The following is a 12,681-nucleotide window of genomic DNA, read 5'->3' as shown; positions in this document are numbered from 1 at the left end:
ACGCGGGCCTCTCACTGCTGTGGCCTCTCCCGTTGTGGAGCACAGGCTCCGGACACGCAGGCTCAGCGGCCATGGCTCATGGGCCCAGGCACTCCGCGGCATGTGGGATCTTCCTGGACTGGGGCACGAACCCCTGTCCCCTGCATCGGCAGGCGGACTCTCAACCACTGCGCCACCAGGGAAGCCCAAAAAAGAGTCTCTTTATTTCCCAAACCTTAATCCTTCCCTGGCCCACCCTCCTCTGAGTTCCATTTCGGAGCTTTAATTTTGAGGATGGTATGGGAAGAGAAAGGAATAGAAAAGAAGAATGGAAGAATTCTCAAAAGCAGTTAACAGAAAATGTTTGCAATATATGTAACATACAAAGGGTTCATATCCCAAGATACATAGAGCTCCTACAAGTCAATAATGCAACCCAATTGAAAATGAACAACTAATGATCAGAGGAATCTCTATCAGTCAACCAAAAAAGATAATAAGTAATTAAACTCTGAAATTTAAAAATGAGATACCATTTGACTAGCCAAAAAATGTAAAAAGAGAATATTCAGAGTTCGCAACAATGTGGAGGAAAAAGCATCCTCATACATTGTTGGTGGGAATGTAAACTGGTACAAATTTTCTGGAAGAGTAATTTGGCATTATCTATTTTTTTTTAAATTTATTTTTATTTTTGGCTGCATTGGGTCTTCGTTGCGGTGCGCGGGCTTCTCATTGCAGTGGCTTCTCTTATTGAGAAGCACGGCGCGCGGGCTTCAGTAGTCGTGGCGCACGGGTTTAGTCGCTCCATGGCATGTGGGATCTGCCTGGGCCAGGGCTCGAACCCGTGTCCCCTGCATTGGCAGGCGGACTCTTAACCACTGCAACACCAGGGAAGCCCGGCATTATCTATTAAAATATAAAATGTGGATACTTTATGACCCAGCAATTCTATATCTAAAAGTCTAATCTACAGAAAAAGTAGCATGAATATATGAAGATATATATTTATGGATGTTCACTGACACGTTACTTGTGACAGCAAAACATGATAAACAGAATGTCCATCAAGGGCTTCCCTGGTGGCGCAGTGGTTGAGAATCTGCCTGCCAATGCAGGGGACACGGGTTCGAGCCCTGGTCTGGGAAGATCCCACATGCCACAAAGCAACTAGGCCCGTGAGCCACAACTACTGAGCCTGCACGTCTGGAGCTTGTGCTCCACAACAAGAGAGGCCACGATAGTGAGAGGCCCGCGCACCGCGATGAAGAGTGGCCCCCGCTCGCAGCAACTGGAGAAAGCTCTCACACAGAAACAAAGACCCAACACAGCCAAAAATACATAAAAAATAAAATAAAATAAATTAAAAAAAAATGTCCATCAATGCAAAAATGGTAAACAAGTTATAGCATAATCACATAATACAATGTTATCTATTCATTAGAAGAATGAGGTAAACCTACAGGTATTGATAAGAGAAGAGAATCACAACTTGAAAAAAATGTTAATGAAAAATGAAATACTTAGGTATAAATCTAACTATATATATGTATATTTATACATATATATGTGTGTGTGTGTGTATATATATATATATAATCTGCATGAAGAAAACTACAAACCTGTACTGAAAGAAATCAAAGAAGAACTAAATGGAGAGATATTCCACGGATAGACTCAATATTGTCAAGATGTCAGTTCTTCCCAAATTGACCTACAGATTCAGTGCAATCCCAATCAAAATTCCAGAAAGTTATTTTGTAGATATCAAAAAACTGATTATATTAGAGAGGCAAAATACTCAGAATAGCCAACACAATACTGAAAGAGAAGAACAAAATTAGAGAACTGACACTATCCAAATTCAAGACTTCAAGCTATAGAAAGCAAGACAGTGTGGTATTGGTGAAAATATACAAATAGATCAATGGAACAGAATAGAGAGTCCATAAATAGACCCACATAAATATAGTCAACTGATCTTTGACAAATGAGCAAAGGTAATACAGTGGAGAAAAAAGCAGTCTTTCAACAAATGGTGCTGGAACAACTGGACATCCGCATGAAAAAAAAAAAAAGGAATCTAGGCACAGACCTTACACCCTTCACAAAAATTAACTCAAAATGGATCACAGACTTAAATATAAATGCAAAACTATGAGATAGATAACATAGGATAAAATCTAGATGATCTTGGGTCTGGAGATGAATTTTTAGACACAGCCCCAAAGGCATAATCCATGAAAGGAAGAATTGATAACCTGGATTGCATTAAAATAAAAAAATTCCACCCTGCGAACAATACTCTCAAGAGAATGAGGAGATGAACCACAGACTGGGAGAAAATGTTTGCAAAAGACATATCTGATAGGGCTTCCCTTGTGGCGCAGTGGTTGAGAGTCCGGCTGCCGACGCAGGGGACACGGGTTCGTGCCCCGGTCCGGGAAGATCCCACATGCCGCGGAGCGGCTGGGCCCGTGAGCCATGGCCGCTGAGCCTGTGCGTCCGGAGCCTGTGCTCCGCAACGGGAGAGGCCACAACAGTGAGAGGCCCGCATACAGCAAAGAAAAAAAAAAAAGACACATCTGATAGGCTCATAGATGTAGCGAACAGACCAGTGGTTACCAGTAGGGAGAGGGAAGAGGGGAGGGGCAATATAGGGGTAGAGGGAAAAAAAGGGTTATTATGGGATTATTTGAAATCGTGTGTACGAAACTTTTGAAATTTGTAAAGCACTATAGAATTTTAAAAAATCTTTCATTCACTAAAAAAAAAATCAGAAAAAAAGACACATCTTCTAAAGGACTTATCCAATATATACAAAGAACTCTTGAAACTCAACAATAAGAAAACAACCTGATTTTTAAAATGGGCCAAAGAACAGATATCTCACCAAAGAAGATATACAAATGACAAATATGCATATGAAAAGATGTTCCACATCGTATTTGTCAGGGAAATGCAAATTAAAATAATGAGATACCACTACACATCTATTAGAATGCCCAAAGTCTGGAACCCTGGCAAAACCAAATGCTGGTGACGGTGTGGAGCAACAGGAACTCTCATTCTTTGCTAGTGGGAATCCAAAATGGTACAGCCATTTTGGAAGACAGTTTTGTGGTTTCTCACAAAACCAAACAACTTGCCGTAAGATCCAGCAATCAGGCTCCTTGATATTTACCCAAAGGAGCTGAAAATTTATTTATAATTTACTAAAACCTGAACACAGATATTTATAGCAGCTTTATTCATAATTTCCAAAATTTGGAAGCAACCAAGATGTCCTTCAGTAGGTGAATTGATAAATAAACTGTGGTATATCCAGATAACAGAATACTATTCAGCATTAAAAAGAAATGATCTATCTCTACCATATAACTCAGCAATTCCACTACTCGCTATATGTCTGAAAAAAAACAAAAACACTAACTTGAAAAGATACATGCACCCCAATGTTCACAGCAGCATTATTTACAATTGCCAAGATATGGAAGCAACCTAAGTGTACATCAACAGATGAACAGATGAATGGGTAATATATATGGAATACTACTTAGTCATAATAAAGAATGAAATTTTACCATTTACAACAACATGGATGAACTTGGAGGGTGTTATGTTAAGTGAAATAAGTCAGACAGAGAAAGACAAATCCTGTATGATGTCACTTATATGTGGAATCTAAAAAATAAAACAAATTAGTGAGTATAACAAAAAGGACAAACTCACAGATACATAGAACAAACTAGTGGTTACCAGTGGGGAGAGGGAAGCGGGGAGGGGCAAGATGGGGGAGGGGATTAAGAAGTACAAATAAATAAACTATAGGGATATATTATACAACACAGGGAATATAGCCAATATTTTATAATAACTATAAATGGAGTATAACCTTTAAAAATTGTGAATCACTATGTTGTATACCTGTAACATGTAATATTGTACATCAACTATATCTCAATAAAAAAAAATGATCTATGAAGCCATGAAAAGACACAGAGCAACCTTAAATGCATATTATTAAGTAAAAGAAGCCAGTCTGAATAGGCTACATACTGTATGATTCCAACTATATGACATCCTGGAAAAGGCAAAATGATGGAGACAGTTAAAAGATCAGGGGTTGCCAGAGGTTAGCAGGGAAGGAGAAGTAAACAGGCAGAGCACAGAGGAATTTTAGGGCAGTGAAACTACTCTGCCTGATACTGTAATGGTGGAAACATGTCATTGTTAATTTGTCCAAACCCAGAGAATGTACAACTCCAAGAGTGAGCCCCAATGTAAACTATGGACTCGGTGATAACGATGTGTCAATGTAAGTTCGTCAACTGTAAAAACCGTACCACTCTGTGCAGCATGTTGATAATGGGGGAGGCTGTGCATGTGGAGGGTCACCGGGTATAAGGGAAATCTCTGTGCCTTTCTCTCAATTTTGCCATGAACACAAAACTGCTCTAAAAAATTAAGTCTTTTAAAAAGTTAAAAGTGTGTGTATGTGTATGTATAAAAACCCAGAAGGTTATGCACCAGACTTTTAATAACAAACATGTTGTCAGAATGTTACCCTTTGATACTGAAATTAAAAGGATGAACAGTTTGCACCTGTATGCATAAGAAAACAAGGTAAATAAAAGGAATATTGCTCATTGTCTGGGTAAATTACTCTGTATAAACAGCAAATGATATACTGCTGAGACTAGAAAGCATTGCCTATATCACCATCAAAGAGAATAAAATATAATTAATCTAAGAAAAGCTGTGATCTTCTGTGAGTTTTCATAGTACCTGGATCACACTGTACTGAAATTACCTCATTACTGATCCATCCCTCCCACGGATAGATAAGTTCCTTTGGGCAGGGACCACCTTTTTTACCTTTGTACCTAAGCCTAGAACATTCCTGAAACAGCAGGTATTTAGTAAATGACTGACGAATGAGTGAGAGAATCTAATGAATTGTACGTTTCTCCAGAAAATTGTGACACAGAAGATAGCGGTCTGGTACATTCTGTGCCAGCAAGTCCATGCCAGTGTGTCTTTCATGCTCTCCGGGGGAAGCAGGTATTCAAATTCTAATGACAAACATCCATTACTGAGACAAAAAGGCACTTGAATAGAGTAGGAAACTTATCTGATACTAGAGTTAATTAAAACATCGTTAAGAACATAAAACTCTGCATTCTGTGCTAAGCAACCTTTTTGTTTGTTTTTTTGTTTTTTTTTGCGGTACGCGGGCCTCTCACTGTTGTGGCCTCTCCCGCTGCGGAGCACAAGCTCTGGACGCGCAGGCTCAGCGGCCATGGCTCACGGGCCCAGCCGCTCCGCGGCATGTGGGATCTTCCCAGACCGGGGCACAAACCAGTGTCCCCTGCATCGGCAAGTGGACTCTCAACCACTGCGCCACCAGGGAAGCCCTAAGCAACCTTTTTTATCAGTAATTTTCTCTTTTGACTGAACAGACGTATCAAGACAGTGTGTTCTGGGCAAAACACTGATTGGTACTAGTTACACTGCCAGACAGAACTCCCAGTATTGGCTAGTCTATCCTGGTTTGATTGCTCAGAGCCTAGTGATCCTTGGTGAACTGGCAAAAAACACCTTCAAAGCCTAAAAGAATTCTGGACTCCCCAGGGGGCCCAGTCAACAGGCCTCTTTCCTACCAGCAACACCCGGAGGCTCCCAAGTTTCATAAAACCACAGATTTCACGTCAGCTTACTTCTCACATGCCCTTTGCCGCCTTTCGTGCTGGCCGTTTCTTCATCAAACTTGGGATTGTTGAGCAAATTGTGTACTCCAAGAACAGCTGAAAGCAAAGATAATCAGTGAATAAACTTTAAGTTTGAGAAAGCGTGTTAAGATGTCCACATTGTTAATCTGCCCCTCGAAGAACAATTCTTCATATCATAAAGATAAGTCTCTAGACCCTCTTGCCTTGCAAAGTGCATGACACATGTATAGTATGAAATAAGCTTATTTAAAAAAAAAAGAAACCCTCCTCCCAAGACCACTGGCAGTCTTCACATGTCTTTCTACCTCTATACATGTAGAATCATGTAGGATCTGAGGGACAATGGTCTCATCATAGCTCCACACTGAAAATCTGCATAGATGTCCTAGTTAAGTAGATTCATCCCTTATGTTTTCTCATCTGTAAAATGTGAACGTAGGACTGAGTCTAAGGAGAGTTTAAGATCTAACATAATACATACTATGGCACGTAGTTTTTCCAGAGACAAAGAGCAGAAAGATCATGGGCCTTTTCCAATGTAAGCCTCCCCATCTCTCCCATCTCTCAGTACCGAAAAGAGTGGTTCTTTTCCCATCTAGAATATCCCAGGGTGGGAAATAAGAGATGTCAACAATAAAAAGTCAGATAAGCAGGCTGAGATTTTTGAGTCTCTTGTACTACATGGAACTTACACCAGGGGGCAATACAGTATGCAGCGGACAGCACTGGGGTGACAACACTGAGCATGCTCTAACTCCAACTGCCCAGCTTTCCCTTTGCTAAGGAAATTCCAGGTGAGAAATTACAGGTGGCCTCCTGGGGAAGGATCCCAGAATAGTCTGCCAACAGGTGGCAGAGGCGCACCTGAGCTCCTCATGAGCTGTAATCTATACCTTAGAAGGAGGGGGGCAGCCCGTACAGCTGAGAAAGGGCAAATGCTCAGAACCAGCGAGTCTAGGGGTTGAGAGTGGCAGTCAGGAGCAGTCAGCCAGAGCTTAAATCCAAGCTCTGTCACGTACTATCTGTATGACTTGAGAAATTGTTAAATGCCTCTGAGCCTCAGTTTCCCCATCTGTAAAATAGGGATAATAATAATAATAATTACACTTTACCTATTACAAAGGTTAAATGACTTCCTATGTGTTAGATGCAGGTGCCTCAACTCCTGCAGTGACTTCTGAGAGGGTTTCAAATATGTGAGCTAATACTGACCACTGATATCATCACAGAAGGAATGAAAATGTAGCTGAGATGGTTGGCATGCTATTAGAATAAGGCATAGCTGGTTCTCCTGGGAGGAAGGAGATTATTATTACTTACGTATTCCAGTGGAATAACAATGTGAGAATTCTTGCCAAAGCTGTGGACTGTTTCTCAAAGCACCTCTCTCCTGGGAGGACCTAATGACCCTAATAATCCAAATTTCCATCCAATGAGTACACAAATATGGTGGTACATGCATGGAATCTTTTTCAAAGGAAATGTAAGAAATGGCAGGGGACTTAGGAACAAGGGTGAGAGACTTTTCATTACATATTCTTTTGTACTATTTGGGGTTTTTTTTCTATCTGTACGTATAACCAATTCACATAATTATTATAATTACTGTATTGTTGCTATTGTTAAGAAAACTAGAAAAAATCAGCAGATTGGGCAGAATATGGATTTACTTTACTGGGGAAATGTAACAGTAAATTGGTCCTGCTCCATGGTTAAGTTAACAGAATCAAAATTGAACAGTGACTGTGGGGAAGAACAAGAAATTTTGTGATGGAAACGGAAATTCTGTGATGATAAAATGCCAAATGGGGGGCTTCCCTGGTGGCACAGTGGTTGAGAGTCCACCTGCCGACGCAGGGGACACGGGTTCGTGCCCCGGTCCGGGAAGATCCCACATGCCGCGGAGCGGATGAGCCCGTGAGCCATGGCCCGCTGAGCCTGCGTGTCCGGAGCCTGTGCTCTGCAGCGGCAGAGGCCACAACAGTGAGAGGCCCACGTACCGCCAAAAAAAAAAAAAAAAAGCCAAATGTGAAGCTCTTTAGAAAGCATATGCACTGTAATTTTATTAAGTTCTGAATACTCCTTCATACTTATTCTCTTTGATTTCTCACAGTAACTCTCGGATTTTATAGGACCGGTACTATTGGGAGTACTTTACAGCTGAAATATGATTTTACATTTTCAGCTGAGATACAGCAAAATGTTTGCTCAGAGAGGTTTAAGTCACCTGCATCCAGCCTTATAGCTGCCTAATGGCTGAACTCAACCTGGTATCACAGTAACCATCAATAGTTACACAGGAGCTCAAAGGCTGCTGCCAGGGGGGTCACAGAGCCAGACAGGAAAGTTTCCCAAAGCTGAGGACTAACCTGCAAGATCATAGAGTTCAGTGTCGGAGGCGCTGGCCAAAGCTTCTTCCAGTTCTGGGTCAAGGGTCACTTTTTCTTCTTTATGAGTTTCTATGGGCTTTTCTTTGGGGATAAAGACTCTCCCTTTAAATCAGAAGAAAAACAAAAACCGTTGCGTGCTGCTGCCTTGTTGTAGGGTAAGTGAACTAACCAGAGAATGTGCAGCTCTGGCCATTAAGAGCTGAAGCATTAGACCATTGCATATCTAACTGGGATTCCTTAATTTCTGGGATGATGCCAATATCAATAATCCCCTATTAGAGGAAGGAAGGTCAGAGGAGGGATCCTGCATTCTGCAACACAGAGATCTGAGGTGGCAGAGAGTGAAACAGGGGCTTCTACCTCCCTATCATGGGCAGCATTGCCCTTAGACCTGGGCAAGAGGGGCCCTGCCATGAGCCCTCTGCTCTAGAGGGGCCCAACTCTGGTCTCTTCTGGATGCACACCCGTCCTCACTGCCTGCATCCCACTGAGGGAGGAGTCACGGGGACAAAGGGACATTCCATCCAGAATACAGGCCACCTGCTAGAGTATACCCCAGACACCTGGGGCCCTGCAATTCCCTGCCAAAGAGCCCTGAACCTGCTTCCAGGGCCTGCATGAGTCCCTTCCCCATGTCCATCCTCCTGAAGGCAGGTCACACTGCTGGGGTGTGTACCCACGGGCCAACAGGATGCTGTCTGTGAGCGAGTATGGATGAAGCTTGGATATGTAGGCTGGGGTGTCAGCTATGGTGCTTGAGGCCTTGGCAGTGCAGGATGGACCCATATCCCTATGGAAGTCCAAGAATATTGGCCTAGGTAGGAGGACAGTACATATTTTAACAGTTTATTAGCTTTTACATATTTATAAAAATGGCACATGGACTTCTATTTGTATTCTTGCCTTGGATCCTGCATATGGGGGGCAGATGCATCCAAACAGCCCCAGGGGCTCCTGAGATCCCCCTCCTAGAGTTTTCCTCCTACCAACTGAGATTGTAGGCAACCAGCATGCTATATCTAGGGTACCTGGCTAGTGTAGTGACCTGGAGACACAGTCACCTTTCTAGAGCACATCAAAGTCAGCCTGACTTAAAAGGAAAAATCAGGGTTGTCCTATTTAGAGATGTGGAGTTCTGAGCAGCAACACACTGTGCTACCCAAATATGCCTTCTCTGCCACCACCTCCCGCTTCATCCTGTCAGTCTGATTCCATTTATTTTGCCCCCTTCTCACTTCTGAATATGCTGAAATCTGTAGCACCACCACCGCCCGCCCCCACCCCCCCCACCAGCCCAAACCTCTGGACTGATGATCGCAGTTCTGGGAGGATGGCACATGACCTTCTCCTAACTTCCAGCCAGGCCAAAACAGCCACAGCCCACGTGTGCAGTGGCTCCTCAAGGTTAACCCAGGCCACTACAGAGCCACCATAGGATACCCCAGACCTGATCACACTCTTTTCCAATTCCTCCCAGTTTTGACTCTTGGTTTCCCTCTTTGTTGGAGCTGCTCTTACCTCTTGGCATGATCTTTGAAATTGGCCTCTTCCATTTTGATCGCTGGAGGTCCCTAAAGACTCACCCCTCTATTGCTTTTCCTCTTTGTCACCTTAGGACAGACAGCTGGCTCCAGCTTCAGACAATCAGAACCCAAGCTCTTGCCAGGTCTCCTGGGCTAGCCTGGCCATCCCCACTCTCATGGAAAAGGAAAGGGTTATAACCCAAGTCAAGTACTTCCCTCATGAAAACTCTCCAGGAGACTCCCCTGTTTACAGGGCTACATACTTCCTGCTGGTTTACCAGACCTTCAAATGGTTGGATACATCAACAGGGGCCAGGCAGAACTGGGCACCCCAAAGAGGCACCACTGCTGTGGTCAGTCTGGGGTATCCTGACCACAAGGTCTCTATCACTGACCATCACATAAGCTACCACATTTCCCAGAAAGAAGGGAAACAGACTAGGAAACAAAACAGGAAAATAGCCAGAGAATAGAAAAGGAAAAAAAATCAAATCAATCAATCAATAACATCTCAGACACTGAGGCTCCTCCCAGACTTTTGCATAGTGTCTGTAGCCCGAGGCATTTTCTTTCTGGTGCCAAGATCTTGGATCCAGAGTCGAAACAGGGTTTCTGAGTTCCTAACTCCTGGTACCATTTAGGATTACTCTGAACACTAGGTGCGCAGGTGGCCCAGCTACCAGTATTCAGGAGAACTGCTACTGCATATCCATTCCTGGGGTCCAACCGAACGAGAAGCTCTAAATGAATAATGTAGCCTAGCAACCTGAAGGCCCAGGGCACCTGGCATTCAGAACTGAGGCTGGGCAGTCCCTCTCCTGAAGCCCTCACCACACCTCCTGTATCACCGCTGTCCTTCCAGGGGCCCTGCACACGCCTCGCTCTGATCGTTCTGCTTTCTGGAAAACTTGCTCTCTGCTCATTGAGCTCAATCATGCTGCTTCTCAGCCTTTTCCTAAGCTCCCTGGTGCAGCTGTGCACCCCTTCTGTACCCCCACTTATTACTCTGACTGCTCCTGTACTCCTAACCCCCTAAGAACCATCTGTAGATTAACCCGGATCAGGAGGTAATTTACCATAGCTGTTCCTCAGACCACTGCTCTGAGAACAGAAGACAGCAGCTTCCCTCTTATTATTCTTTCACTACCCTACCACTGGATGTTAACTGGGATTTTATGGAAGATTTGACATTATAATTTATTTTTTCCTTCACAATTAAATTAGTCTAACAATAACCGTGCTGCCACAGAAACAGCTCCGTATTTCTACAGCAATCCTCGGTTATTTGCCCAGTTTGTCAGTGCCCAACTTTACCTTCTTAATAAAATGACATGAGTGGTGCACAAGCCATTGGATGTGCATGATTCAGAGCGGCTGGGAGGCTACATAGAGAAGGCAGCAGCCAAGTAGCCCGTGCTTCTGCTCCCCGTGGCCATGGCACAAAAGCTCAGAGATGGCATTTATTCCAATCCACGTTTATCTAGTGCCTCCCCTGTGTCAGTTTCTGTGCCATGATGCAAGGGAGACACAGCCCCACTGTTAATCTCAGTCTCCTATGGAAAACACACAAATCCTAAAGTAAACAAAAGGATGAACACTGTCACAGTGCTAAGAAAGCAATAAATGGGGTCTGTTTTAGACAGAGAGGTCAGGCAAAGCTGGAGGCCCTGACATTTAAGCCGGAGCTTTTAGGAGGTGAAAAACAGGGATGCGGGTCAGAGGGAAGAAGACCCTGAGATGGGAGAAGAACTTGACAAGTTTGGGGAACGAAGTGAGGACAGTGGGGCCCAGGCTTAGTGAGGGCAGGAGAGATGCAGTCAGAGAGGTGGGCAAGGTGAGCTCTGCCAGGACTCTGAGGACCATGGCAATGATTTGGGACTTTAAGCAGGGAACTGACAAGATCTGATTTGTGTTTTAAAAAGACCGTAGTTACTATGAAGTTATCAGTGATTCCAGTCATATCTTTGGGCCCAAGTCACTGCTTATAGCTGAAGGACCTGGACAGGTGATTGGTATCCACTTTTCCTCCAAAGAGGAGCTCAGGGTCAGGAGGTAGGGAGGAGGATTTTCCTTGTCTTAGTTCAGAGCTCACCCCCTGTGTGGAGAAACATCCCCTTACTCCTCAGGCCTTTCCAGATCTATCAGAGTGTTTCTTGCTGGACCACATGCTCCTTGAGGGCAGGGCAGGGTCTCATTCCCTGTGGTCCCAGCACATGGCACAGGGCTCTGCACCCAGGAGGTGGTTGGTACATACTGGATGAGCAGACTGCAATGGCCTCTAATGGTAGCAACTGGAATAGAGGCAGCGCCTCGACCTGGATGAGACTCCTGAAGCTAGGAAAGCCCCGGGCTAAGAGGAACACGCCAATGCCGTGAGACCCTCTTTTAAGCCCGACGCTACTTTACACTTCCAAAACTGCTTCTTGGGGTTTAAAATTTGTTTTACAAAACTAATGTGCGTACCATTACACTCTAAGTATTCAGTTAATTAGCCTACATATTCCTTTTTCTTTCCCCCTTACTCAAGCAGATTATTTTTATAAATTATGGTTACCTGCATGTGTTTCTGAAGCAAGATTCATACCTTTCTAACGACAATTTTCTTTCTTTTGACCTGGTAGCTTTTTTGTTGCTGCTGTTCAGATCTTTAATTTCTCTGCACAAGTCTGTGGTTTTTTTTTAAATTTTATTGAAGTATAGTTGATTTACAATATTACATTAGTTTCAGGTGTACAACACAGTGATTCAATATTTTTATAGATTAATTCCATTTAAAGTTATTAAAAAGAATGTTTACATTTCCCTGTGCTGGACAACAGATCTTGTTGCTTACTTATTTCATACACAGTAGTTTGTGTTTCTTAATCTCGTACCTCTGTCTCACCCTTCCTCTCCCCGCTGGTAACCACAAGTTTGTTCTCTATACCTGCAGCCTTCATATTCTGCCACGGTTCTTTCTTTTTTTTTTTTTAATTAATAAACTTTATTTTTTGGAGCAGCTTTAGGTTAGCAGAGGAAAGTACAGAGAGTTCCTGTGTCCCCCCACCCTTCCCTACA

General features: G+C 43.4%; 1 protein-coding gene across 2 annotated transcripts in view; it reads right to left on the bottom strand.

Moving 5' to 3' along the window:
* TMOD2 (tropomodulin 2) overlaps positions 1–12,681 on the bottom strand; it is a 46,060-nt gene that overhangs the window by 17,684 nt on the left and 15,695 nt on the right. For both annotated transcript variants that reach the window (XM_007468715.1, XM_007468716.1), the window contains exons 4-5: positions 8,081–8,203; positions 5,700–5,786 (exon numbers count right to left, since the gene is read on the bottom strand). In XM_007468715.1, coding sequence (XP_007468777.1) covers positions 5,700–5,786; positions 8,081–8,203 — 210 coding nt within the window. The remainder of the gene's footprint in view (positions 1–5,699; positions 5,787–8,080; positions 8,204–12,681) is intronic.

The sequence above is a fragment of the Lipotes vexillifer genome, unplaced genomic scaffold, assembly GCF_000442215.2.
Source record: "Lipotes vexillifer unplaced genomic scaffold, Lipotes_vexillifer_v1.1 scaffold268, whole genome shotgun sequence".
Lineage (NCBI taxonomy): Eukaryota > Metazoa > Chordata > Mammalia > Artiodactyla > Lipotidae > Lipotes > Lipotes vexillifer.
This window is presented reverse-complemented; position numbering and strand designations above follow the sequence as displayed.